General features: G+C 67.9%; 4 protein-coding genes across 4 annotated transcripts; 2 read left to right on the top strand and 2 right to left on the bottom strand.

The window, feature by feature from the left end:
* The first annotated feature begins 5,182 nt into the window (after positions 1-5,182).
* LOC309583220 (dnaJ homolog subfamily A member 1-like) lies at positions 5,183-9,691 on the top strand. The gene is made up of 8 exons (XM_082298794.1): positions 5,183-5,237; positions 6,373-6,522; positions 6,591-6,789; positions 7,758-7,862; positions 7,945-8,172; positions 8,251-8,481; positions 8,572-8,672; positions 8,763-9,691. Exons 2-8 carry the CDS (start codon positions 6,391-6,393, stop codon positions 8,988-8,990), a joined length of 1,224 nt encoding a protein of 407 aa, XP_082154920.1. The 5' UTR covers positions 5,183-5,237; positions 6,373-6,390; the 3' UTR covers positions 8,991-9,691.
* Positions 9,692-13,864: 4,173 nt separating this feature from the next.
* CRABP2 (cellular retinoic acid binding protein 2) lies at positions 13,865-17,195 on the bottom strand (the record flags this gene model as incomplete). Its single annotated transcript, XM_082298806.1, has 4 exons — positions 13,865-13,915; positions 14,030-14,146; positions 15,065-15,243; positions 17,126-17,195. The coding sequence occupies 4 exons, from the start codon at positions 17,193-17,195 to the stop codon at positions 13,865-13,867; spliced, it is 417 nt and encodes a 138-aa protein (XP_082154932.1).
* Positions 17,196-20,757: 3,562 nt separating this feature from the next.
* Positions 20,758-23,831, bottom strand: ISG20L2 (interferon stimulated exonuclease gene 20 like 2). Its single transcript, XM_082298796.1, has 3 exons — positions 23,032-23,831; positions 22,304-22,504; positions 20,758-21,571 (listed from the first exon to the last, which is right to left on the bottom strand). Exons 1-3 carry the CDS (start codon positions 23,710-23,712, stop codon positions 21,458-21,460), a joined length of 996 nt encoding a protein of 331 aa, XP_082154922.1. The 5' UTR covers positions 23,713-23,831; the 3' UTR covers positions 20,758-21,457.
* A 118-nt stretch (positions 23,832-23,949) lies between these two features.
* Positions 23,950-26,716, top strand: METTL25B (methyltransferase like 25B; the record flags this gene model as incomplete). The annotated part of the gene is made up of 7 exons (XM_082298579.1): positions 23,950-24,094; positions 24,353-24,480; positions 24,569-24,856; positions 24,931-24,993; positions 25,073-25,794; positions 26,231-26,418; positions 26,505-26,716. The coding sequence occupies exons 1-7, from the start codon at positions 24,049-24,051 to the stop codon at positions 26,714-26,716; spliced, it is 1,647 nt and encodes a 548-aa protein (XP_082154705.1). The 5' UTR covers positions 23,950-24,048.
* Positions 26,717-26,753: the final 37 nt, after the last annotated feature.

Consider the following 26,753-nt stretch of genomic DNA (forward strand, 5'->3'; position numbering starts at 1 on the left):
TGAGTTTAATCAGGCGCCGAGTCTGTGTTCAATCAGCCCCTGGCCCAACACACCTCGGGCTGCCTGGGCAGCATCAGCCTGGCAGCGGCTCCAGCAGCACCCCCCGAGCCCCCAGTGTCCCCCGAGGGGTCCCCAAAGCTGGGGGTGCCCGGGCCAGGAGAGCGGTGGAGGATGTCGAGGAGGAGACGGAGATGGCTTGGGCGAGGCTTCGCCATGCGGGGGGTGACATTCCTCCCGAAATTAATCCACATTCCAGCCGGTGCTGACAGAGTGATGAGGGGGGACAGATGGCGGGGGGAGGGGGAGCCCCTTCCTCCCCGCGAGGAGGAGGAGGAGGAGGGTGGGATGAAGTGCCAAAGTCTGGGAGTCAGCTGGGGGGATGGGGGAGATTGCCGGGGCCTTTGGAATCCACCGGGGCTGCAGCCAGGAGAGCAAACCCTGGTGAGGCTCGTCTGGGGCTGGCGAGTGCCCGAAGGACTGGGCAGTGATGGGACAAGAGTGTTCCCATCACCCAGCACCAAGTGTGTCCCCAACAGGACCGAGTGTGTCCCCGAGGGGACTGAGTGTGTCCCAACAGGATCAAGTGTGTCACCAATTGGATCCAGTGTGTCCCCAGTGGGACTGAATGTGTCCGTGATGGGACCAGTCATGTTCCCAGTGAGATCAAGGATGTACTCAGTGGGATCAAGAGTGTCCCCCGTGGGACCTGGACTGACCTTCCGTGCTGAGTGTGACTACAACAGGACCAAACATGACCCGGCAGGGGGAAAAAGGGCACCTGGGTTACTTTACGACCACCCCGGCTGGGCTGCAGCTCGGACACCCACTGGGCACATCTCCCCTGACGCCACATTCCATCAGACCCAACCAGAGTTGGACAGGCAGCACCCACTGTCCCACCCCCAGCCGAGTGCACACAGGCTGATTTTGGGGACCATGCTGCTTTGGGGGGCTGGAAAGGGAAATGGAAGTGCCCTACACTCCAACCCTGCCCACAGCCGGGCGGGAGCACCGGGGGGCACAGGAGTGTGCAGGGGGCAGGGGGTGCTGGGGGGCTGCAGCTCTGCAGGAGCTGCCAATTGTTGCCTGGGCTGGAGCTTTTAGAGCCCCTGGAGCCCCCCGCAGCCCCCCAGAGTCCCCCACAGCCCCGGCACCCCCCGCAGCCTGGCCCCCTGCCAGTCAGGGAAGGGTTTTGTTTCCTCCCAGGCTGGGCGAGGGGAGTTTCAATGGAGCCCTCACAAAAACTCCCTGTGGGGTGAGCCCGCGCCGGGACGGGGAGGGGGGATGAGGCGGGATGACCTCAGCGATGACTTCATTCCGCTCTCAGCTCCCAAAATTCATGGGAACCTTATAAGGAAAGGACTAAAAATACAGCGGGAGGGGCGCGGGCAGACCCCGCTCCCCTCCTCAAAATGAGCCCTTGGGGATGCTGCTTGCAGGCGAGCAAGAGCCACGCTGGGGCCACCAGAGCGCCGGGACTGTTCCCAAGGGGGATGCGCGGTGGGGGCAATCCACAGGGACCCCAAAATCCCCACGGGAGAGGCGGGCTGGTCTCCCACGGGAGAGCAGAGTGGGGCTGTGGGTGTCCCCCCAGGGAGGCATCGCCACCCCCGCGAGCACCGTCCCTGCCCGTGGCACCTCCAGGGACACGCCGGGAGCGGGGGGTGGCTCGGTCACCCTCTCGCCCGCCCTTCACCCGGGTCAGACCCCCGGGAATAGCTCCCGCCGGCTAAAATCAGCTCTGCCCCGGCTTGGGGGGCTCGCCCAGCTGCCGGGTCGTGACCCGCCAGCAGCGCCCGTGCCCCGGCTCGGCGACAGCTGCTGCCAGCCCGGGGCGGTGCGGATGCCTGAGGCCGAGCCCGGGGGCAATCCCGCCGGGAATGTGCGCCTGGGGCCGTCCGTCAGCGGCAGGGAGGGCGGTGGGGTCCTGGGGTGATGAATCCCCCTGGGATGATGCTGCCCCCATCCCTGGGGTGATGCAGCCCCCCAGAGCGATGCACCCCAATTCCTGGGGTGATGCCTTCCTGTTCCTAGGGTGATTCATCTTCCCGGGGTGATGCTTCCCTGTTCCTCTGGGGCAATGTTCCCCCATCCCTGGACTGATGATTCCCCCTGGAACAATGATCCCCGATCCCTGGGGTGATGCTTCCCTATTCTTGGGTGATCCCCCCTCACCCCTGGAGCGATGTCCTGCTGGTCCCAGTGTCCCAGCCCACCCTCGAGCTGACTCCCTGACCCCTATCCCTGCACCATTACCTGCCCCAAAGAGTTGGGGGAGGACAGGGAACACTTCTTCCCCCCAGACCCCCCTGGCACCCTGAGAGCCCCGGCCATGCCAGCCCGGGATGTGGCACATGGACACGGGCTGTGGGGTGGGAGCAGCTGGGAACGGGCTGGGAAAAAACCCCGGCCAGCTCCCACACACATGTGCCAGCACCGTGCCTCAGTTTCCCTTCTCATCCAGCCTGCCAAGGGCCGGCCACAGGCAGGAAGGGGATGAATCAATGATGCGGAGAGGAGAAGCCCCCGCAGAGCATCTCCTGATTTTGGGACACCCATCTGCACCCCCGCCACGCTGTGGGGCATCGGGGATGGGCACAGAGGGTGCCGGAGGTGACTCAGCCATGGGAACGCAGCTGGACCCCGGCGCAGGTGGCACTGGGACAATCGGGCTGTGTCCCCCGCCCCGGGGCCAGGCCCGACCCCTGTGGCCAAACCTGCCATGGGGCCAAGCCCCCAGGATCCGGTCCCAGTGCCCATGGGAGGTTTGGGGCGCAGTGCCAGGCCAGGGGCACGCGGCGGGGACAGGATGTGACCGCAGCCAGTCCTGAGTCACCGCCAGCCACCGGATCCAGCCTGGGAAGGGACAGGAAGGGCCCTTGGCTCCAGCACTCCCTGTCCCAAACAACTTCCACAGTGGGCTGTGGACTCCATTCCCAGTTTCAGTACCCTTTTCCCAGTTTGGGAATCTCTTTCCCAGTTTGGGACCCATGTGCCCAGTTTGGAGGCCCCATTCCCACTTTGGGTACCCTTTTCCCAGTTTCACACTTTGGGGATCGTGTGTCCAATTCGGGACCCCATCCCAAGTTTGGGAACCATATGGGATTCCTTTCCCCGTGTGGACACTCTGCTCCCAGTCTGTGAATCACGTGCCCAGTTTAGAAACCCTATTCCCAGTTTAGGAACCCTATTCCCAGTTTAGGAACTATGTGCCCAGTTTAGAGACTCCATTCCCAGTTTAGAGACCCCATTCTCAGTTTGGGAACCACGTGCCCGCTTTAGAAACCCCATTCCCAGTTTAGAAACCCCATTCCCAGTTTGGGGACCCTGTGTCAGACCCTGCTCCCAGCCCGTTGCCATCGGTCACCCACCGGCAGCAGCTTCTGGCTGGAATTCTGCCCAGATTCCCGGGGCAGGTGGGCCAGGGGTCTCTGGCCCTGGGGGGGCAGCAGCTGCCAGCCGGGGTTGGGTTTCGGGTGGGGGGGATTTATCACCTCCAGGCCTGCAGGATCCCCCAGCCCTGCCCTGCAGCCCCCCAGGAGCTGCACAGGAGCCCGGCCTGGCCAAACATGGCCAAGGGGGACAGCAAGGCTGGGCCTGTGCACGGGGAGGGGAGGTCATGACGGGGGTGCCTGCACCCCCCAAACCCCACCACTACCTCCGGCACCCACCTCCCCCTCCCATTCCTCCTCCCCCTCCCTTTCCTCCTCCTCCTCCTCCTCCCCTAGGGGTTCATTGGCCACAGCCACCCCAGTGACCCCTGGGCAGACCCTGGGCAGGACTGACCTGAGGCCATTTCAGGGGGCACAGGGGGACACCAGAGTCTGGGGGGGCCACAGAAATGCCTGAGCAGCCCTGGATGGGGCCCAGGAGGAGAGGTCCTGACCCCCCCCACAGTGCCCTGAGGGAGGACAAAGGGAACTGGAGCATCCCAGCCCCTGGTGCAGACCCCAGACCCCCAGTTCTGACCCCTGGACAGATCCCTGACCCCAGGACCAGACCCCCAGTTCAGGCCCACGGCCCTCAAGACAGGCACTGGCTCCCAAGTTCAGACCCCCCACTTCAGCCCCCCTTCCTGTTCTTGGCATCCCTCCTGCAAGGAAAGCCTGTTTGGGGAGGGGGAATGCAGCCAGGCACCCCAGGAAGGCTCTGCTGGGCTCTCTGTGGGCACCCCCAGTGCACAGGGGAGGGCAGAGACCCCCCAGGGCCCCTCGCCCTCCCTGTGAGTTCCCCAGGCCTCCCTATCACCCTTCCCAGGATCCCCCAGACCTCCAGGGACCATCCTGTGACCCCCCCCTTACCCACTCACCCCACGGGTTTCACCCAGAACGAACCTGTGACTCCCCCAGGACCCCTCTGTGACCCCACCAGGAGTCCCTGGGACTCCTCTGGGTACCGGTCCCCTCACCGGAACCCCCGAGTCCTCCTCAGGACCCCTCTCTGACCACCGCGAGAACCCCCTGTGGCCCCCTTGGATACCCGCCCCCTCCCCGGGACTCCCCGAGCCCACCCAGGACCCCCCCGGAATACCCCCCGTCACTCCCGCAGGGCTCCCTGAAACCCCGCAGACCACCTCGAGCATCCCCTGCGACCCCTCGGAGCCACCCAAAAACCCCCTCTGCCCCTGCCCCAGGACCCCCGGAGTCTCCCAGGGACGCTCCCGACCACGTCCCCCGCCCCCCACACCGACTGCCCCCGTGACCCCCGCCCCGGGCCCGCCCCACGACCCCGCCCCACGACCCCGCCCCTGCCCCGTGCCCCCCCACGGCCCCGCCCACCGCCCCACGGCCACGCCCACACTGCCAGGCTCGCGGCAATGGCCCCGCCCACACGGCCCCGTTCACGACAATGGCCCCGCCCACGGCCCCGCCCACGGCAATGGCCCCGCCCCGCGCGCCCCGCGCGCCCCCTGCCGGACGCCCCCGGCATTCACGTTTCCCACTCTTCCCTCTGATTGGCCACCCGCTCCCAGCCAATGAGCGACAAGGAGTAGGCCCTGGGGGCGGGCCCGGCCGCCATCTCAGCCAATCGCAAGGCGACACGGCGGACCCGCCTCTCTAGCCGGCAAGGAACACCACGGCAACCAATCAGCGCCGGGGCCGCGGGGTGATGGGCGGGCGGAGGAGGGCGTTTCTACCAATGGGCGCGGCGTGCGGCGTGGAGGGGGCGGGGCCAGCGCGGGGGGCGTGCCCGCGGCTTCCAGAGAGTTCGGAGACGGCGGCGGAGCGGCGGCGGCGGTGAGTGGGGGGGGCGGTCCCCGGGACCCCGCTGCGAGCCCCAGACCCCCCTCGGGACCCCCCAAACCTCCCCGGGACCCCCGGAAGGAGTCGGCCCGCCCCGCCCCGGCGGTGTCAGCGGCGGTCCCGGCCCGAGCAGCCCTGAGGTGGCTCGGCTGGATGACCGGCGGGCCTGGAGGGCTCCGGGGCTCTCTGGGGCGACCCCCCCGCCGGGCTCGGGCTCCGCTCCTCCACACCCGGTGTGGGGTCTGGCTTCCTCCGCGGCTGTGAAACGGGATGTCACCGTGTCATCTCCTCCCCAGCACCCTCCGACACCCCCGCCCCGCGACCCTCGGCGGGCGGAGCCGCCACCCCCGGGGGTCCTGGGTTGGACCGGGCGGGAAGGACCTAGCCCCGGTCTAGAGGGACAGCGCCAGCCCCGAGGGTCCCGGGCCCGGCGTCGGCCCTGAGGGTCCCGGGGAACGGACCCAGCTCCAGCCCCGGGGAGGCCGGTCTGGTGTCGGAACCGGTTATTTACTCGTGCGTGGGTCACGGGCGCTTCCCCGCGTCCCCCGTGTTTCAAGATAAACATGTCGGGGCTTATCGGCTGCGGTGTATGGCCCCGGGGGGGATCGCCGAGCCCCCCGACACCGCCCCTTCTTCCTGGACCCCCGTGCGGTGCCTGGCTGTCCCCGCACCCGGGGAGTGGGATGCCACCCCGTTCAGACATCCCCTAACACCCCGCGACCCGCGGGATGCTGCCGCGGGGGGGGACACTTGGGGCAGGGCTGTGCATGAAGGAGAACAGGGATCAAAGCCTTTTGGGGGGTCCCGCGGTGGGACGGGGCTTTGGGGCATTACCCAGCCCCCACCGTGGGGACCGGCCTTGGGTTCCACTCCCCCCCCCCCACACACACACACTTGCAGGACCCCTGTGTGGGGTCTGTTTGTCACATTGATGTCACCTCCCGACCAACACCCCCTGTCCCCCACGGATGCTGCTGAGGAGGAAACTGAGGTAGGGTCGTGCAGGGAGAGAACCGGGATCAACAGGGATTTCGGGGGGGCTGTCCTGGGCCAGGTCAGGGGGTGACGGGCCAGGCAGAGGTCCCAGGCTGGGTAGGGGTGCCAGGCTCACAGCTCTGTCCTGTCCCAGCACGTCACAGCGAGGAAGATGGTGAAGGAGACGGGCTACTACGACCTGCTGGGCGTGCGGCCGGGCGCCAGCCTGGACGAGATCAAGCGGGCGTACCGGCGCCTGGCGCTGCGTTACCACCCCGACAAGAACCCCAGCGAGGGCGAGCGGGTACGTGCAGCCCCCCGGCCCCCCCCGGCTGGCTCTCTCCCACCTCACCCGCCTCTCCCCCTCCCCAGTTCAAGCAGATCTCGCAGGCTTACGAGGTGCTGTCGGATGCCCACAAACGGGCGCTGTACGACCGTGGTGGCGAGCGGGCCATGAAGGAAGGTGGCCTGGGCGGCCGCGGGGGAGGCGGCGGCTTCGGCTCCCCCATGGACATCTTCGATCTCTTCTTTGGAGGGGGAGTGCGGATGCGTGGCCGGGCAGACAGGAGAGGTACGGGGATAAGGGACCCACCAGGAGCCCGGGGTGGGAGAGGGCTGGTGCCCAGCATGGTGCTGGCTCAGGAGGTGACAGATGTGCTGGGACCTCTGGCTGGGAGGGGGCTGGTGCCCAGCAGAGCACTGGCCTGGGGGACACAGGACCACTGATGTGGGAGAGGGCTGGTGCCCAGTGCTGTGTGACAATGGCTCAGGGGGTCACGGACCTGCTGGGACCCCTGTGAGTGAGTGAGCACAGCTCTGTCTCAGGGGATGACAGACCTGCTGGGACCTTGGGGTGAGAGCAGGCTGGTGCCCAGTATGGCACTGGCTCTGGGGACGGTGGGATCCCCAGACTGTCTCTGCCCCCACGGCACAGCCCGGTGCAGCTCCTCATCACCCTCATTACTTTCTCCACCTGCCGCTCTTCAAAGGGCCCTTCCCTGTCCCTGTCCCGGCTTTCCCCCGCCGACCCCGGGGCTGGAGCTGAGTCACCGGTGCGGCCCCGGGGGTGGCAGCAGGACGACGCGGGGCGTGTGGGGCCGGCCCGGTGCTGTTGGATGCCTTCGGCCTGGGTCACAGGGATGGGTGACTCGGGACGGGTGACTCGCCAGGCGCTTCTTGCTGAGATGGCATGAGTTAATAGCAGGGCAATTAGGAGGCTCAGGGAAGCGTCCCAGCGACTCCAGCTGGAACAGCTGGAGGGTGGCTAAGAGCCCTGGGGTGGGAGCTGTGCCCTGCCCACACTGGGGACCCAGCACTGCCCCAGGGCAGCCGGCAGGATCCAGGCTTGGAGATGCCCAGCCTGGAGTGAAACTGTCGCTGTCCGTGTCCCTGCTGCCTTCCTTGAGGAAGGAGCAGGACTGGCTCTCGGGGGAGCTGGTGACCCTGAGTGGTGTCCAGCACCTGTCCAGCTGTGGCATGGGGGGTGGCACGTGGCTGGTGCTGAGCTAGGCACTGAGCCGAGCTCTCCCCCGTGCCCAGGGAAGACAGTGGTGCACCAGCTCTCGGTGTCGCTGGAGGACCTGTACAACGGCTCCACGCGGAAGCTGTCCCTGCAGAAGAACATCATCTGCCGCAAGTGTGGAGGTGAGTGAGGGGCTGCAGGGGCCGGGGGGCCACCCTAGCACCCCCTGCCCCGCTGCCTGACCCCCTGTTCCCCTCGGCACAGGCTGCGGGGTGCGGGAGGGTGCCCAGAGGAGGTGCCCCAAGTGCCACGGCTCGGGCATGGAAGTTCGCATCCACCAGCTGGGGCCCAGCATGATCCAGCAGATCCAGACGGTGTGTTCCCAGTGCCAGGGCCAGGGCGAGTGGATCCGGCCCCGGGACTGCTGCCTCACCTGCAACGGCCGCAAGGTTGTGCGGGAGAAGAAGATCCTCAGCGTGCACCTGGATAAAGGTGAGACAGGGCCGAGCGCGGAGTGGGGTCACCCCAAAGTGGCCCACGCGCCCTGAGCTTTCCCCGCACTCCTCGCAGGCATGAAGGATGGGCAGAAAATCACCTTCCACGAGGAGGGGGACCAGGTGCCTGGCCTGGAGCCCGGGGATATCATCATTGTCCTGGACCAGAAGGAACATCCTGTGTTCCGGCGCAGCGGTGACGACCTCATTGTCAGGAGGGAGATCAGCCTGGCAGACGCCCTGTGCGGGTGCCGGCAGGTGATCCGCACCCTGGACAACCGCACCCTGCTCGTGTCCTCCCCACCAGGTGAGGGGGGGACTCGGGGATGCACCTGTGAGAGAGCCAGGGGGCCCGGGAGCTGCCAGTGCAGCAGAGTGACCCTCGTCTGTCTCTCAGGTGATGTGATCCGGCCTGGGGACCTGAAGTGTATTCCCAACGAGGGGATGCCTGTCTACAGGAGCCCCTTCCAGAAAGGAAAGCTCATCCTGCAGTTCGAGGTGAGCTGGAGCGGGGTGGGAGTTGCCATCTTGCACCTCTGGGCTTGCCAAGTTGCCACCCCGCGGTTCACATCCACTCTCTGGTCACAGGTGAAGTTCCCCGAGCCGGGCTGGCTCCCCGCTGACCGCCTGCGCCAGCTCCAGGCCTTCTTCCCGCCGCAGGAGGAGGTGATGGCCACGGAGGACACGGAGGAGGTGGAGCTCAGCGATTACACGGCGCACGGCGGGCCCGGCCGGCGGCCCTACGCTGGAGAAGCCTATCACGAGGACGACTTCGAGGACGGGATGCGCCAGCACGTCCAGTGCCAGACCTCATAGCGGGGGGGCCGGAGCCCCCCGGGGGCAGGCGGGGCAGGGCCGGGGCCGCGCGGCGGGGAAGGGGCTCGCGGAGCCGCCACCTTCAGGGATGTACATAGGTCGCCTTTCCGACAGCACTTCACCTCCCTCGCCCCCCCGGGAGCCGGCAGAGCCCCCCAGCCCTGCCGGGTGAGGCCCCCCTGCCCTACCCTGCCCTGCCCTGCCCTCCCTCCAGCCCCGGGGCAGTGGAGCCACTGCTGCCATAGCCGGGGTGCTTGGGGGGTGTGGGGCCAGGTCTAGCTGCCAGTGGGCACATCCCACACTGGGAAAGCTCAGCCCTGGCTGGAGAGGAGGAGAGGGTGCCCTGTGCCCCTGCCTCAGTTTCCCCATCTGCTCTGATGGGGCCAAGCTTGTGCTGGAACCAGTGTGAGGAGAGGGGAACTGCCCACCCCCTTCGGGGATGCCCCACTCCCGGCCCCACACTGCTCCCGCCCCTTGCTTTGCCCGTTTCTTTCCTTACTGGAGCCTGGCTCAGGCCTGGGATGCAGAGGGGGTGGCTCTTTTCTCTTTGCACAGGACAGGAGGGGTTGGGGGGGACCCGTCCCTTCCCTTTAATTTATTTTTGGAAGAATTTTAGAAGTTTTTCTTTTTTTTTTTTTTTGTTTGTTTGTTTGGGGCGGGAGGGTGGTGACTTTGTACTTGGCATTAAACGCGAATCCCAACTTGGTGTGTGGGGCTGAGCGTGGGACGGTGTGTGGGGCAGGGTGTGGGGTTGAGCATGGGGCAGTGAGAGCCCGGGGCGGTGACTCTGCCCCGCTTTGATCTCGGGCGTGCCTCAGTTTCCCCATCCTTACACAACCGGGAGGTGCCTGATCCTGCCTCCCCCTGCCCGCGGCTGCTCCCGGCTCCTCCTGCTCCGGCAGGGGAGGACACAGACCCTAAGCCTAGGTAGGGGTCTGTCCCCTTCCTTTCCCCCGTTTGCCAGCCCTGCAACCCCCCCTTGTCCCTCTGCCCCTATCCCCTGTCGAAACAGCCCTGACCCTTCGCATACCCCCAGTCCCTCACCCTGTCCTTGTCACCCCTCGAGCCCCCTCTCCACCTTCCAGAGCCCACCCCCCGGGTACCCTCCCAGACCCTCTGTATCATCTCAGTGTCCCTGGAAACCCCACCATGGAGGCAGACCCCCCCCAAATAGCCTCAGGCCTCCCCTTTTTCAGCCTTGCGCTCACCCCATGGGAGGTTGCAGCCACGAGCTGGCTGCTCAGCAGTTAAAGGGGACCCCCCAAAAAAATACCCTTCTGGGGGCCAAGCTGCATCCCATAACCCCCCCCCCCCATGCCTGCTCCACGTGCAGCTGCTGGATGAGGCTCCCCCTCCTCCACAGTGGAATGGGGGTGAAGCCCCCCAGCCCCCTGCCCAGGGGAGCCCAGGCTGGGGGATTCTGTGGGGCTGGAGTTGGAGGCTCCCCCTCCACTGGAGCCCAGGAAAGCTCCGGCGCCAGATGCAGCTGGAGGGGAGAGGAGGAGGAGGAGGAGGAGAAGGAGGAGGAGGCTAGAACAATGCTGGCCGGCCGCCAGCCGAGAGGAGTGGGGGGGAAGGGGGGCTCTTGCGCAGCCCCCAGCCCGCCGGGCACAGGGAGGGGGCGAACCCGTGCAGGAGGTGACAGTCACCCTCCCCCGGGGCTGAGGACGCCTTGCTGAGCCACCTTCGGCATCAGCGTCCCTGGCTGCCCTGAGCCGTGGGGACACCCACGGGGACATGCGTGTCACCCCAGTCAGATGGGGGCACCCCCGAGACCAGGGTCCCCTCCCGCCATGCTGGGTGCAAGGAGCTGCCCCCCCTCAGGGGCAGGGACCCCTGTGCCATGTGCCAGAGCCCACCTGGACACGTGGCCCTGTGGCTGCACGATGCCCCAGCCCCGCCAGGCACTGGGCCCACCCAACCCCCTGAGCCGAGGCCTCATGGCCACCAAGCTTGTCACCCATCCAGAGACCCCCCTCTGGGGAGCAGGGGAGCTGAGGGGCCGAGCTCCCCCCGAGCCTGGCACCTCCCTGTCCCCAGTATGTGGTGGCGGGGGGGAGGATGTCTAGCAGCCAGCCTGGACCCCCCAGACCATCCAGGGTGGGCTCCAACCTGTGCAGCGGCCGGCCTGGAGGATGTGGGGGTGACTGGGGGGTGACACCAGCCCTTGGGGGGTCAGCAGTTGGGCTGGGGTTGTGCTGGGTCCCATGGGTGCCGTGGGGCTGGGGATGTGCGTGGGGGGGGTTGTTCCTCCAGCTCAGCCTCCCTCCTCTATCCCCCATCCCCAGCATTGAAGCCGGCACAGAGTGGTGTCCCCCCCAAGCCTGCCCGGCGAGTCCTGGCCCCCTGCCCACGCAGGGGCACCCTCGGCAGGGCAGGAGCGAGCGCGTCCCCCTCAATTCAGGCAGACCGAAGCCCCCCGCTCCCTCCCGATGGCTCCGGCACGGGGCGGGGGGGATGAGATGCAGCCACGTCCCCCCGCAGCTCCCCCACAGCCAGCCCAGCCTCTGCTTCCAGAAAATGCATGGAAAAATTCCGGGGTGAGGGGCCAGGGCCCCCCGGGGTCGGGCATTCATTCCCCGCTCACAGAACGGGGAGGGGGCCGGGCCCCGCTTTGTCTCCGGAGATGAAAGGCGAGGGGCCAGCCCGGCCCCCTCCCCAGCCCGGGGGGGCAGCGGGGCCGCCCGGGGGCCACCGGGGTCACCGGGGAGGATTAGTGCCGGATTAGAGGCGCCGGGCACCTCGACACCACCCAGGCGGAGCCATGGGAAGGGGGGCACAGCCTCCAGAGCAGTTTTGGGGTTACTCACGGCCCCTCCATCCCAGCCCCCCTACCCAGCTCCGCACAGAGGAATTTTCTTTTGTTTCGAGAGCAGCCGCCATCCAACGCCCCGAGCCGCGGCCGCGCTCCGGGGAGGGGGCACCTCCCGCCGCTGCCTCTCCTGGAGCCCCCCAGCACCCCAGAGCAGCAGAACGGGACCCCCGGGCCGTTGAGGGGGGAGCGCAGACAGCCACAGACCACTCCCCATCCAGATGTGCCGCCCCAGCTCTCGGGGTCCCAGAGCCCCCCCACGCTCCCCCCAAACGGAGGCAAACCGGAGCCGTCCCCAGGGCTTGCGGGGGGAAAGTGGATATTCCTCCAACGAGGGGAAGCCGTCGGAGCCGGGGGGGACGGCTGGATTCCATTACCGGCTGCTCCCGCCCGGCCGTGGCTCTCCCGGGGTCTCCGGGGGCAGCAGCGGCCGGTTGGGTGGAGTGGGGAGGGGGCTGGGTCCTGCGCCCACCCTCGGGGACGTCGGGAGAGCCAGGCCACGGCCCTGGCAGCTCTTTGGGAACGGCGACGGGGTGATGGGCGCCTGCCAAGTGTCCACCTGGAGATACCCGAGCCTTCCTCCCCCTTCTCCTTCTCCTCCTCCTCCCCAGGGAAGGTGTAATTCCACCCTTCCCGCTCCTGGACGCGCTCCCGGGGGTACAGGATCACACCCCGGGCGTGGGAGAGAAGCCAATCCTGAGCCCTGGCTCCCTTCTCTGTGCCCCTGCTCAGGGCCCCCCCATCACCGCACGGCTCAGCTCGGTGGGGCAGTGCCCCCCTCCTGCCCCACAGGGCAGCGGCTCGAGGGCTGCCCTGGCCGAGGGGCCCCGGCCCATTCCGGGAGAGCCGAGCTGGGCAGGGCACGGGGGGCAGCAGCACCCCAAACCTCGAGGCAGGGCAGTCCTGCACCCCGAGCCTCCCTGCACCCGACCCTTCCTGCACCTCCCCAGCTTAGCCCCGGGGGGGGGACACGGGTTGAGCCCCCCATCCGGGGGTAATTAATGCCATCCCATGCAGGGCAATTATCAGGCAGCCCCCAAAAAGCATCCCTGGGAAACCCCCGGAGCCGCGTCCCAGCCGGCAGCACCCGCAAGTGCCCCTGGCTCCCCCGCCCCAGCTGGGATGGGGTCTCTCCCTGCCGTGCTAGAGCTGAGGCAGCCCCCACGCCGCCCTCCCTGCTCCACAGTCACCCCGCGGTCACCTCAGAGCCACCACCCGCTTCCCACGCCGGGATGTGCCAACCCAGCTGCCGCCTTCGCCCCCGGCCCCTTGCGCAACAGCCGGGGAGCGGATGTGGGGTGCAGGATCCAGGCTGAAGGATCCGGGGTGTGGAATCCAGGGTGTGGGATGTGGAGTGTGGGATGTGGGGTGCAGGATCCGGGGTGTGGGATTCAGACTGTGGGATCTGGGGTGCAGGATGCAGGGTGTGGGATCCGGGGTGCAGCATCTGGGACGTGGGATCCAGATTATGAGACCCAGAGTGTGGGATCTGTGTGCCAGTGGGACCACAAGGAGAGACAGGGACACCACAGGGGAGTCATAAGACGTTTATTGAAAAAGGGGGGAGGTGGCAGAGGGAAGTTGGACCCTGGGGGGGCTCAGACCTGGCACTGCCCCAGGCGGGGGGGGTTTGGTGCTCCCTTCTGGTACAATATTCACAAATAAATACTGGGGAGGGGGCACGGGGCAGGGCTGGGGGCTGTGGGAACCAACAGCAACCCGAACCCAAACCAGCTCAAACCAGCCCCAAGGCCAGGGAGGGGCCGCGTTACCCCCCGCAGCACCCCGGCACCTCGCCAGGCCCCGAGCGCTTCGTCCGCAGCTGAGCGGGGCCAGAACAGGAGATTCTCCTGCCCCTGGAGAGACCCCGCCCTGCAGAGAGAGGGGGAGAGCCGTGTGTGTGTGTGTGTGTGTGTGTCCCCCCAAAAAAAGGGGGTTCGCTGATGTACCCCCGTGGGGAGATGCAACACCCTCCCCATGGCCGGGGGACGAGTGGAGGGGACTGAGGGGAGCCAGGGTGGGGGAGGGGGGAATATGGGGGTGTCAGCTGAGCGGGGGGGGGTCACTCCCGGATGTAGACCCTGGTGCACACAACGTCGTCGGCCGTCATGGTCTGCACGGAGAAGCAGGGTCACAGGCACGGCCGTGCCCCCTCCCCTCCCCCTCCTCTCCATGAGGGGACACACTGTGGGCAGCGCTGCCCCCAGTGCCCCAAATTCCCACTCACCAGGATGAGCTCCCCGTCGTTGGTCATCTCCCGGGACCAGCCCGTCTTGGGCCCGTCGCCCTTGAGCAGCCGCTGCTCACACACCATCTTGTTCTCGCTCTCCCACCTGGCCAAGCTCTGCGAGGGCACAGAGGGCAGCGCTGGGTGCGGGTGTGGAACCCCCTGGGGACACTTCCCGCCACACCAGAGCATCTGTCACCACGCCTGAGAGCGGAACGGGGCCGTTTGTCCCTGTGCCAGACAGGTGGCCAGGCTCATCTGGCACCTGGGGGGTGCAGGGAGGGGATGAGGGGCACAACAAGGGGTTGAGAAGTTGGGGGCACAGGGAGGGGTTGAGTGGCACAACAAGGAGCTGGGGGTACCAGAAGGGATTGAGGGCACCAGGAGAGGTTGGGGACACAGGGAGGGGTTGAAGTTTTGTGGTGCACAGGAAAGGTAAGGGGGTGCAAGGAAGGGATGAGGGGCACGGGGAAGGGTTGGGGGGCCCAGGGAGGGATGGGGGATGCAGAGAGGGGATGGGGAGCTCAGGAAAGGCTTGGGGGGCACAAGGAGAGGTTGGGGTGCAGGCAGAGGGGCAGCAGCCACACACCGCGGGGACAATGGGGCGGCGCACACACACCACTGAGAACTCCTGCCCTCGTGCCAAACACGTTTGTGCAAACACACGCGTGTGCACAGGCACACGTACACACGCACACACGTCTGTGTGTGCACAAGGGTGCTGCCGCTCCGTGTAATGTGTGTGCGGGCGTGAGTGTGCAGAGCTCCTGCCCTGGTGCAAAGTGTGCACACACTCACGCAGTCACAGTCACACACACACAGTTACACACACAGAGCACACACACACAGAGAGTCACAGTCACACACACAGTACACACTCACACACACGGAATCACAGTCACACACACAGAGTTACACACAGCACACACACACACAGTCACACACACATTACACACAACACACACACACACAGTCACACACACTCACACAGACACACACACGTGTGCAGGTGCCCGTGCGTGCCCGTGTGCGCACCTTGCAGGGCCTCCCGTCCACCGTCTGCTCCTCGAACTCCTCGCCCACCCTGAAGCGGATCTCGGTGGTGCGCACGGGGGTCGAGGTGCGGATGTAGAAACTCTCGCCGTCCTGCCGGATCTCCACCGCCGGCTTTGCCGCCGCCGCCACCGCGATCTTCCGCAGCATCATGTTCACACCTGGAGAAGGGGACGGTGGCACCGAGCTCCCCCTCCGCAGCCGCAGCGTCCCCCGGTGAACCGGGCTGGTTCAGTACCCTCGGGGCGATGCGGACCCCGCTGCCCCGCCCCGAGCCTGGGGGAGCACGGGGGGGCCGCGGCCGCAGCCCCCACACTTGGCAGTGACACGTCCCAGGGTACACCGAGCGCTGCAAGTGGCTCGAGGCAACCCATGGGGGGACGGACGAGCCCCCCCGGCCACATCTGGGCCACATCTGGCTCTCGTTACCTGGTGGAGGGGGCGGGAGGGGGGTGCCGGGCTTGGCGCCGGATGCGCCCGGGGGAAGGGACGGGGGTGACGGGGGCAAGGGCTCAACCAGAGCGGGGTGACAGCGGGGACAAGGGCCCCAGTCCAAGCTCTGTGTTTGGTGACCTGCGTGACCCCCCCGAGGGGTCCCACGTCTCCCCCCGCAGCCCCCTCGCCAACCGCGGGGCAGCTGGGGCTTTGTCCCCGCTCCAGAGGCGGCTCATCCATCATGTCCTGGAGCCCCGGCTGTCACAGGGGGAGCTGCTCTTTGGGGACATTGTTCCCATGTCACCCTCCGGGTGGGTACTGCCCACCGCTCCCGAGAGGGTCCCTGCACAAAGGAGGTGCCCCCGGCACAGGGACGGGGCTGCGGGTGCTCGGGGGGCTCCAGGAGCCAAACTCTCCTGCAGTGGGAAGGGACAGGTCCTCGAGGGGTCCCCTCGACGGCCATGCCAAGTCCTCACAAACATCCCCAGGTCCCTTCCCTCCCCCCGAGGCCTGATTCACACCGGGGGGATGCCCGAAACCTCGAGCAGGGAGACACAGCCCCCCACGCGATGCTGGCGGGGGCGACGGGGAGAAGAAACAGCCCCCAAAGGGAGCAAAAACCGGGGTAGGGCGGCATGGTCAGTCAGTCCGGGGCACTGATAAACCCCCCAGCCCCTCCGGGAGGGCCGGGGGCACCAGCCGGCAGGAGCCCCCACTTGCGCCGTGGGAAAGGAAGAGGGCTCCGGGGGGGGCTGGCAGATTTATTTTCCTGCTGAGGTTTTCCCCGAGCCGGTTCCAGCAGCGGGGCCAGGGCGGGGAGAAGGGGCGACGGGGGATCGGGAGTGAAACCCAAGAAAGTGATAATTATCCTGAAATATTCGTTACGTATCCCCTAACCTGGAAAATATTCTGCTCCGGCAGCTCCCCGGCTGGCGAGGAGCGGGTCAGGCGGAGGGGAGCAGTGGGAAGCCGGATTTGATCCTGCCCAAAGCCCCGGGGACTCCCCAGCCTGTGCCCCCCCAGTTCCAGCCCCCGCGATGGGTCCTGGCCCTCCCCACCCCCGCTCACCGGGGACACAGCCCCGCGGTGGGGGGCAAAGGGGCCCGAGACGAGGCCTGTGAGGACACAGCAGGGTTCTGCCTGGGCTGCTTTTGGGCACAGCGGCTGTACCCAGGATCCGCGGGGCAGGTGAGCCCGCGGTGCCTTGCGGGTGGGGGGCACAGGGACTGAAGGGGACCGGGGTGGTGGCAGAGTCGGTGCTTGGGGGTGCCCATGCTTGGGGGACCGGCAGGGTGGGGAAACTGAGGCAGGAAGGAGGGGGACGCGCAGGGGCCGTGCAGGACCCCTCGGGAGCGGGACACGCTGCCCAGCCCCCTCGTGCCTCTGTTTCCTCAGCGGGGCACCAACCGCGAGGGCTTTGTTAAAAGGGGGAGCAGAGGGGTCCCCCCGGCACACGGCGGCTCCGGGCACCGCGACTCCCGGGCTGGAAGAGGATTTGGAGGGGAGATGGGGGGAAGCCCTCCCGGCCACCTCCCCTGCGCCCCCCCCTCCCCCCCCAGCCCGAGGGAGTCCCGGAGGGACCCGGAGGGGGAGTGGGGCTCCGCTCACCCAGCGCCTTCAGCAGCTCCTCGAAGTTTTCCGAGCTCTTCATCTTCCAGTTCCCGGAGAAGTTGGGCATCGCGGCTGCCGGCGTGGGGGGCGCAGGGAGGGGACCGAGGGGGGAATCAGCGGCTCGAGGGATCCACCGCTCCCTCCGCACCGGCACCGGCCCCGCCGCTGGCTCCCTCCGTCCGTCCGTCCGTCCCGTCCCGCCCGCGCCGCCGTTTTATCGTCGGGCTGGTCCCACCCCCCGGCCCCGGCCCCGGCCCGGGGGCTCGGCGCTCACCTGCGGAGGGAGAGCCCAGAGGGAGCCCCCCGCCCCGATTTGCCGAGGGGGGTGCAGGCTGGAGGCACCACCTGGTCTGCCTGTCCCCCCCAAACTCCTCCCATCCCCCTCGAGATCTGTACCCTCCTAATCTCCCTGCCCCCCCCAGGCTGGCTGCAGCTCCCTGAGCTGCCTGTATCCCCCTAAACTCCAGCATCCCCCCCGAAACTGCCTGTACCCCACATGTGCTGCACCCCCAGGAGCTGCTGCACCCCCCAAATCTGCCTGTACCCCTGCAAGCCGCCTGCACCCCCTGATCTCCACGCGTCCCCCCACAGCTGCGTGTACCCCCAAACCCACCCGCCCCCCCGGGTGGCACGGCCGGTGCGTGTGCAGGGGACACGCGTGTTTGCACAGGTGTGACGTTGGCATGGGAGTGTGTGCAGGTGCCCGTGCTCACTTGTACATGTGTGTGGGCACGAGTACGTGCAACGCCAGCGGCTTTCCCAGCCACACGATCACACACAAACTCACACACAAACTCACATGCGTGTCTGTGCACACTCGTGTGCGTGCAGGGCAGGGGGGCTGCGGCCGAGCTCGGGGTGAGCTGCCAGGGGCAGGTGAAACGCTGGTCCCAGCCAGGTAACGAGCGCCGAGGGATTTCCCGAGGTTTCTCAGCCCTGGGAACCGCCGCGGGAAGGGCAGGTTGTGCCGCGGGGCCGGTTCTGGGCAAGAAAAGCAAGAAATGGCGTTTCTGGTTTAGCAGCAGCTCTGGAATGGAAGGAGAGAGGTTTCTGCTTCGATTCGGGGTGAAAAGGCCACAGCAGAGCCCCCGCTGCCTCCCTCCTCCTGGTCACATCCTCCCTGTGCCCCCAGAACCTCCGGCTCGGGCCGGTGAGCCGTGTCCCGGCTTGCCGCATCCCTAATCCCCCGAAGAACAGGATTTCTCACCAAGTACTGACATAACCTCACCTACAGCAGCGCCGAGGCCGTGCCAGAGGGGACAGGGACAGGCAGAGCTGCAGGGGCTTGGGGAGGGGGTGCTGGTGAAGCGTCGCCCCAACCACCCCAGGGATGCAGGGACCGTGTCCCCCCCATCCTGGAGTCACAGGAGGGGCGGGGCTGTGGGTTTGCTCCAAATCTGGGGAAAATGGGGGGAAAAAAAAGCATCTCCGTTTCAGGGTAAGTGGGTGGAGGGGCTGGGGTGGGATCTGCCTGCAAAGCCCTCGGGGCACCCCCATCCCCCTGGTCCCGTGCTGGGTACCATGACCCAGTGGGGTTATGAACGCCAGCACCGGCAGCCCCACATCTGGAAGGGATTCTGCCGGGAAGGGCGGATAAAGCCTTCGCACCCCACCCTCCTCTCCCTCCCATCCCGGTGAAGCTCTGGGGTGGGCAGGCAAACCACTGGCCCCAAATAACCCCCCCCGGAGCGCCGGTCACCCCTGGGAAGGGCACAGATTCTCTGGGAGGCGGGTGGGGAGCCGTGTCCCAGCGCCAGGGCAGCAGCAGCTGGCTCAGCCTCTGGAAATATCCGGCACCATCCACCGCCCGCACCCCCCTTCCCGGCAAAAATCCTCTCAAACCGCAGAAATCCTGAGTGCAAACCCGGGGGGGGGGGGGCTCCCCCATCCCAGGCAGGGGTCCATCGCTGCCCCAGTACCCCCGTGGGCTTCCCCCCAAGATGCTGTCGGTGCCCCAGAGCCCCTCCTGGGAGGATGTGGCTGCTTGGGGATGTTCCCCCCCTCCCCGGTGCCCGGGATCCAGCCCGGGAGGCGGGGTGGGGTGCCCTCACCCCATACAGAAGCCAGAGCTGTTGGGGGTCATCCCAGTTTCCCCAGCGTTGGGAGAGAGGATGGGGGGCTCCAGTGTGGGGGGCTAGGGGGGTGAAGCCTGAGCAAGGGCAGGTCACCCGTCGCCTCCGCCCCATGTGCCCACAAATCCTTCCCAGCTGGCGGGACGTAGCCCCCACCCCCCGCCTCTGGCCACGGCCACGGCCGCTGCGGAAATGAAACACAGCTGGACGGCGCGACCGAGTCCGGCCCCGGCCCCGTGGCCGATGGGACCCCCGGCTGCGGGGCGGGACGGAGCCCACGTGCCCCAAGACCTCTGCTGTGCCGCCACAGCGGGACCCTGCCCTGGGCCAGGACTCCGGTCCAGCCACAGCCCCTGCCCAGAGCCTTTCCTCAGCTCCAGGACCCTGCCCTGGCTCCGGACCCTGATCCAGCCCAACCCTGCCCTGGCCCTGGGACCGTTCCTCAGTCCCGGGACTCTGCCCCACCGCCAGGATTTTGCCCCAGCCCCGGGACCCTTCCTCAGCCTCGGGAGCCTCCCCCTGTTCCAGCCCCGGCCCGGTCCCCAGCCCCACCCGGAGGGACCCCGGGGTGAGATTGAAGCGAAGCCCCCGGGACCCTGACCCGCATCCCGCACCCGCCGAGGGCTGGGGCCCGGCCGGCTGCTTCTCATTTCCAGGGCCATAAACCCCTTTAACGACCGGCCATTTATAACCGCTGTAAAGCCCTAATCACCGCCCAACCCAGCCCAGACACAAAGGCTCCCGCCTGCTCCTCCGCCCTCCCACCTTCCTTTGGATTTTGGGGCTCTGACAGCTCTCCCACCCCCACCCGGGCCGTAGGGACGGGCGTGCAAGGCAGGAGCGGGAGGGATGCACCCCCCCCCCCCCAAAACTCCGCAAGCTGCCGGCCCGCGGGATGCTCGAGCGTCCGTTCCCCAGCACTGTGGGGGGACCCAGATCTGCGTGTTTAACCCCAAATAAAGGGGGAAGGGCCCCTCCCACTGTGGGGTTGTACACCCCAAAACCCTCCCTCGGGCTCTACCGCCCCGAGCCAAGCGCAGCCACGTAAACATGAGGAAACGCTGGAAAAAGTGACGCACGTCGGGGGCTCGGGGCCGCGTCCAACCCGGCGCGGGCGGGGGGATCCCCCAAGGCAGCTGCGGGCTCAGCACCGGCACCGCTCCCGGAGCTGCCGCGGCCCCGCGGTTACAGCAACACCAGGGACCCGCGGCTGGTCCAAGCAGAAAAGGGGGTGAGAGGGGGTGCCCAGAGCCGGGGAAGGGGCCAGCTCGTCCCTGGCGTGAAGAGGAGGCGGAGGAAGAGCCCGCGGGATGCAGATGTCGGCGGGTGCCGGGTGACGGCAGCGCCCCGGGGGCCCGCCCGGAGCCCTCGGCCCGGTAAGGGACCCCCACCGTCGCCCACCGGGGCCGGGGGCTCCTCCCCACCCCCACCGAAAGGAAGAGCTCGTTAATCATTTCTTTTTAATTAGGATTTTGCACATAAACCTTTCAGTTCAAAGCAGTTCCCGTCGGACTCAGGCGCCTTCAGGGTACGGCCGCCCGCCGGTGCCGGGGGTGTCCCCAGGCCAGCGCGGGGGGGGGACTCGCCCGCGGGTGTTGGGGTCGTCCCCGGGGCAGCACGGGGGGCTCGGGCAGACGGATGGGGCGACGCTGCTCCCCATGCCCGGGTTTGTTCCACCCCTTGCACAACGAGGAAGGTGGAACTTCACCGCCGACGAAAGCAGCTCCCACAGCACAGCGGGGACTTTCCAGAGGGATCTGAGTCCCACCCGCTCCTACACTGCGTCCCGGGGCGCATCGGCAGCTCCCGGCGCTGACAGAGGTAGTTTTGGGAAGAGGAAGGAGCCCGCTCCATTCCCAAAGCCCCAGAGATGGGGGCTGTGCTCAGTTTGCCCCAACGCCACTCCCAGATCAGGACCAGCAGTAGCCCCAAAGTTTTCAGGAGGGCGCAGGATCCCAGAGACCCCTCTTGGGGAAGGCACCGTCCCAGGCCCTCCCCACATCCTGAGGAGAACAGGGGAGGAACAGCAGCGGCACAACAAGGCACGTCGGGCTCAGGGACGTCACACCTGGCTCCTCATCATCCACGGACGGGATGAGGCAGCTCCTCAGCACTCGAGGGGCCCTTGACGGCCAGGACCAGGCCTGGGGGTATCACTGTGGGCCCCCCAAGAGGCAGGACCAGGCTGAGGCCATCACTGTGGGCCCCCCCGGAGGCAGAACCGGGCTGGGGGTGTCACTCCGAGCCCCCCGGGGTGTCACTCCTGCTCCAGGTTCTGCCGCAGGTGCTGCTCCCACTCCTCCTCCACCACCTTGTACAGCTCCATGGTGGCTCGGGCGTCCTCCACCGAGGAGTGACCACTTTTCCCTACCTGTGGGGACAGACACAATTTGCCACATTTTGGGGGGGCAGCCAGAATGGGGCGGGGGGGATTTATAGAGCTTAGAGGGTGCAGGCAGCACTGTGAGTGCAGGTAGCTGTGGGGCAATGCATGCAGCACAGGTGGGGGGATGCATGGAGATCAGGGTGTGCAGGAAGATTTGGGGGGGTGCAGGTGGATCAGCTGGGGGAACGTGTGAAGATCAGGGGATATGGGCAGCTCCAGGGGGCTGCAGGCACATCAGGGGCTGCAAGTAACTGTGGCTGGGGTGCAGGCAGAATGGGGGATGCAGGCAGATTTAGGAGGGTACAGGCAGAATGGGGGGGATGCATGAAAGTAAGGGGGTGCAGGCAGATCTGGGGGTATGGGAAGCTCTGGGGGGATGTGGGGAGCTTAAGGGAGTACAGGAAGATTTAGGGATACAGAGAAAATCAGGGAGGTGCAGGCAGCGCTGAGGGCGGGTGCATGGATATTAAGGAGAAAAGAGCAGGAAAAAGCCCCCCTGAGGCTGCAGGGTTTGAGCTGACGGTTCCCCCCCCCCACCAGGGTGATTTCCAGGGAAGGGGAAACTGAGGCACAGGGCTGCCTTGCTGCAGGACTGGCAGCAGCGGCTGAACTCGGGGTGCCTTGGATGGTACATGAACCCCCCCCCCCAGTGTCCCCACTGTTACCCTGGCATGGTACAGGGGATCCCCAGCTCCTGAGGGGCTCCAGCCACGGTACCTGGATGTCCTGGTCCAGCAGTGCTTTGGTGAGGCGCTTCAGGGAGATGGACACATTCTCCGGGAAGCCGCCGCGGCGGTTCAGCAGCGGGATCTGGGATGTGTCCCGGGTCAGAGCTTTGGGGTGCGAGTACCGGAGTGCCTTGAAGTCATTGTGGATGGCATGGCCGACCACGACCTTCCCAGCGAGGATCCGCAGCACCTGCGGAGGAGGAGGACGGGGTTGAGACCCTCAGCAGCGCCTTCCGTGCTCCATGGGAAGTTTCTACTCCCCCAGGATCAGGGTGCAGCCCCATGGGGCAGAGCTGTGGGGCGGGGCAGAGCTGTGGGGCTGGGCAGGAGCATTGCAGCATGGGGACAATCCCTGTGCCCCGGACCCCCACGCAGCCCCTGAGCTGCAGAGCTCGACCCGGTGCCCCCCACCCATGGCCCTGAACTCCCCACTCCCTGCTCCAGACCACAAGCCCAGCCCTGCACCCCCAGCCCCACGACCCCCACCCAACCCACAAGACGCAGAGCCAGGCCTTGCAGCGCCTCATCCCCAGCCCATAAACCTAGCCCTGAGCCCCATATTCAAGCCCTGCAGCCCCCCACCTCTTTCCTCACCCTCACCCCAGCCCCTCACCCTGCAGCCACCCACTCCCTCCCCCAGGCCCTGAGCCGCAGAGCTCGGCCTCACATCCCCCGGCCCCGTCCCACATCCCCCGGCCCCGGAGCCCGTGCCCGCACCTGCTGCCGCGCCTGGTGGAAGGGCACGGCTTTGTCCATGTGGTGCCGGCGGATGCCGCTCCAGCGGGTCCGGTAGTCCACGATGGGCGCCTCGGGCCGCACGTACCGATCGTACACGACGTCGCCCTCGTAGGACACGATGCTGCAGCGGGCCAGGGCGCTCGTGCGCCCGCCGGGCCCCGTGCCCACCATCTCACAGTCCACGGCCACGAACTTGGGGGGCGGCCCGCCGGCCCTGGCGCTGCCCCGAGCCGCCCCCCGCCCCTTCCCCTTGCTCTTAGCGGTTGCGCCGCTCCCAGCGGAGTCGTTCTGGGACGCCGGGGGGGCTCCAGCAGCGTTGGCGGAGCCCCGAGCCGCCCCCCGACCCTTCCCCTTGGTCTTAGCGGGAGCATCGCCCCCGGTGGGGCCGTTCTGGGGGTCCGGAGGGCACTGGGGGGCGGCGGCGGCGGCGGGGCCGTTCTCTTTGGGGCACGACCTGCGCCGGCCCGAGCGCGGCTTCCCCCGTGCTGGGGCCCGCCGGGGTCCGCCCGGTGCCGCCGGGAGCTGCTTCTGCCGCAGGACTCCCCGGCGCTCCAGCTCCCGCCGCCGCCGCACGAAGCTCTGGTGCTTTCGGTTGCCCGGCTCCTTCTTCGGGCGGCCCTCGGGGGCGGCGAAGTCCACGTTGAGGATCAAATCCTCCATGGCGGGACAGGGCCGGGGCTGCTGCAGGGCGGAGAGGCGGCTCAGCGGCGGGGCCGCTCGGCACCGGGGAACCCCTGACACAGCGGGACTCGCGGCCCTCGGAGCGCCCCAACACCGGCACCGGTGACCCCCGGTCCCACCCCCCCTCCGCCTCCGCGCCCCGGAACCGGAAGTTACCGGGAGACACGCGGCCGCACCGGTACCGGCAGTGACGTCATCCACGCGCGCCGCGGCGGGAACTCGGCGGCGCCGGGGGCTGAGGGGTGCGCCCGGGGGCCGCGGCGGCTGCGTGACGTAACCGGTGACGTCAGAGGGACGTCACGGCGCACCGGCGACATGCCCGGTGTCCCGGCAGGCCCGGTGACGTCACGGGTGCTCGAGGGTGAGCGATGCCGCTGGGTGATGTCATGGCTCCGGGGGGGAGGGTCTCGGTGGGGGAGCGTGTGTGTGTCACAGGCGTGACGTAATGGCGGGAGGGGTTAGCGCATCCTCGCGTGACGTCACTGTGTGATGACGTCACGTGAGTGCTGAATGGGATGGGCAGAGCCGGGCAGGGCGGTGAGGCCCGGGGTGATGTCAGAGTGCCGGAGCACCGGGGTGACTCCAGCGCCCCGGGGCCGATCCCCCCCTGCACCCCCAGGGGCTGCCATGGCAGCCGCCCCCCGTCCCGCCTCCCACCCGCAGCAGCAGCACCCGGAGCAGCGTCGAGCTGCTGACATCATCCGCCTCCTGACGCTCTACCGGCCCCTGCTCGACGCCTTCGTCATCGTGAGTGTCCCAAAGCTGTCCCCGGGCTGTGCCCCCCGGGCTGCGCCCCCCCGGGCTGTGTTCCCCACACTGACCCCGCTCCCTGCAGGATTTCTTCACCGAGGATCTGTGGGCACAGCTGCCCCCAGCCTGGCAGCCCGCCCTGGCCAGTGCTAGCCCTGCGCAGCTGGCCGGGCTCCTGGGGGGCCACGGGGGACCAGGGGCTGCCTGGCCCCTGTCCCTCCTGGCCTTTGCCGCCGCTGCCCGGGCCCTTGCCTTCCCTCGGGGGTGCCCGGGAGGGTCCCCGCGCCCCCCGTGCCAGAGCTCCCACCTGCACCCGCTGCTCCGCCGCCACGTCAAGCCCAAAAAGCAGCACGAGATCCAGCGCCTGGGCAAGGTGGGTGCCCCCCCAGCCCCCTGTGACCTCCCAACTCCCCCCCAGCCCGCTGACATCCCCCCCGTTCCCCACAGCTGCTGCAGCGGCTGAGCCAGGCCACCAGCTGCGAGCGCGTGGTGGATATCGGAGCAGGGCAGGTAAGAGCGGGGAGACACGGAGGGGTCCCAGGGGATCCCCCCACCCCAGCTGAGCTTGTGTCCCCCCCCGCCCCCCCAGGGCCACCTTTCCCGGTTCCTGGCCTTTGGCCTGGGCCTGTCGGTCACTGCAGTGGAGAGTGACGGCCGCCTGGCCGGCCTGGCCGAGCGCTTTGACCAGGAGCTGCTGCGGGAGCTGGGGAAAATGAGGGGGCTGGGACACCAGAGGCCCCCCCGGCGCTGCCGAAACCCCCCCGCGCACCCCCTCACCCCCCGGGCCCCACGGCACGTGGCCGGGCGCCTGGACCCTGCAGCTCCCTGGCGGGAGTTCCTGCTGCCCCCCGACCCCCCAGGACCCGGCTCCGCCGCCCGGAACCCGCTGGGAGGCCCGGGAGGCTCTGAGGACGGGGGGCGGGTGCTGCTGACGGGGCTCCACGCCTGCGGGGACCTCGGCCCCGCCCTGCTGTGCCACTTTGCTCGCAGCCCCGCCGTGGCTGCCGTGGCCTTGGCGGGCTGCTGCTACATGAAGCTGTCAACCGCCCCGCAGCCCCCCGGCTGCCCCCTGGGCTACCCCCTGAGCGCCTCGGTGGCCGCGTTGCCCGGCCACCAGCTGTCCTACCGGGCACGGGAGGCCGCGTGCCACGCGCTGGAGGAGTACGAGGGGCGGCTGCGCGGGGGCAGCGCCCACCTGCACGCCCACTGCTACCGCGCCGTGCTCGAGAGCCTCATCCGCACCGCTGACCCCGGCAAGAGGCACCTGGGCCTGCAGCCGGGCAGGAAAGCGCACGCCCTTGGCTTCCCCCAGTGAGTTTGGGCGGGGGGCACTCCTTTCTTCATCCCCTCGTGGTCCCCAGTGAGTCTGGGGAGGTGGGACCCCTTCTGGGACATCTCCTGGCCCTCCCTGAGTTTGGGGATGGAGGATCCGTTTCTGGGATGTCTTCCAGCTCCCCATGAGTTTGGGGAGGGAGGAGGCTTTTCTGGAACTCTCCTTGTGAGTTTGGGGAGTGGGGACACCTTTCTGTGTCCCCTCCTGGCACCCAGTGAGACTGGGGAGGGTGGGACCCCTTCTTGGGACCCTCTTAATAAGTGTGGGGAGTGGGGTCAACCTCCTGTGTCCCCTCCTGGCACCCAGTGAGACTGGGGAGTGGGGGGCTTCCTGCTGGGACCCTCTTTTTGTGTTTGGGGATGGGAGAGTCCTGCCTGGGCCTCCCCTGCCCCCTCTCATGACTGTGCCCCCTAGATACGCCCACCTCGGGCTGCCCCTTGCAGGACTGGACCCGGCGGGGGTCCCACTGGACTCGGGGGCTGTGGGGGCCATGCTGGAGCAGCAGCACAAGGTGGTGGCATTCTGCACCCTGGGACAGCTTCTGGCACCCGCCGTGGAGACCCTCATCCTGCTCGACCGCCTGCTCTACCTGCGGGAGCAAGGTGGGCATGGGCAGGGCTGCCAGGGCGATCCTCCCTCTCCTGTTTCCTCTCTCCACTCTCCCGACTCTCCCTTGCCTTTTTCCCAGGTTTCCACTGTGCCCTTGTGCCCCTGTTCAACCCCCGGTTCTCCCCGCGGAACCTGGTGCTGGTGGCCGCACGGACCCCGCTGGCCGCGGTGGTGGCCAGGCTGGACAAGGACAGCGAGGACGGGGACAGCAGCGAGGACGAGGATCTGCGGGAAGCAGAGTCCCCCAGGGAGGGGCAGAGCCCCCACAGCCCTGGGCACAGACTACAATAAAGCCAGGATTTGTATGGTCCGGGTGGGAGCGAGTCAC

Source organism: Coloeus monedula (assembly GCF_965178545.1).
Source record: "Coloeus monedula genome assembly, chromosome: 29".
Lineage (NCBI taxonomy): Eukaryota > Metazoa > Chordata > Aves > Passeriformes > Corvidae > Coloeus > Coloeus monedula.

Excerpts from the sequence above, each read along its gene's own strand:
- LOC309583220 (XM_082298794.1), top strand. The coding sequence starts at position 6,391 with ATGGTGAAGGAGACGGGCTACTACGACCTGCTGGGCGTGCGGCCGGGC. Across the intron at positions 6,523-6,590 it reads ACCCCAGCGAGGGCGAGCGG|TTCAAGCAGATCTCGCAGGC; the intron begins GTACGTGCAGCC and ends CCCCCTCCCCAG. Across the intron at positions 8,673-8,762 it reads AGCTCATCCTGCAGTTCGAG|GTGAAGTTCCCCGAGCCGGG; the intron begins GTGAGCTGGAGC and ends CTCTGGTCACAG.
- ISG20L2 (XM_082298796.1), bottom strand. The coding sequence starts at position 23,712 with ATGGAGGATTTGATCCTCAACGTGGACTTCGCCGCCCCCGAGGGCCGC. Across the intron at positions 22,505-23,031 it reads TCCACCAGGCGCGGCAGCAG|GTGCTGCGGATCCTCGCTGG; the intron begins GTGCGGGCACGG and ends CCTCCTCCGCAG. Across the intron at positions 21,572-22,303 it reads TGCTGGACCAGGACATCCAG|GTAGGGAAAAGTGGTCACTC; the intron begins GTACCGTGGCTG and ends CTGTCCCCACAG.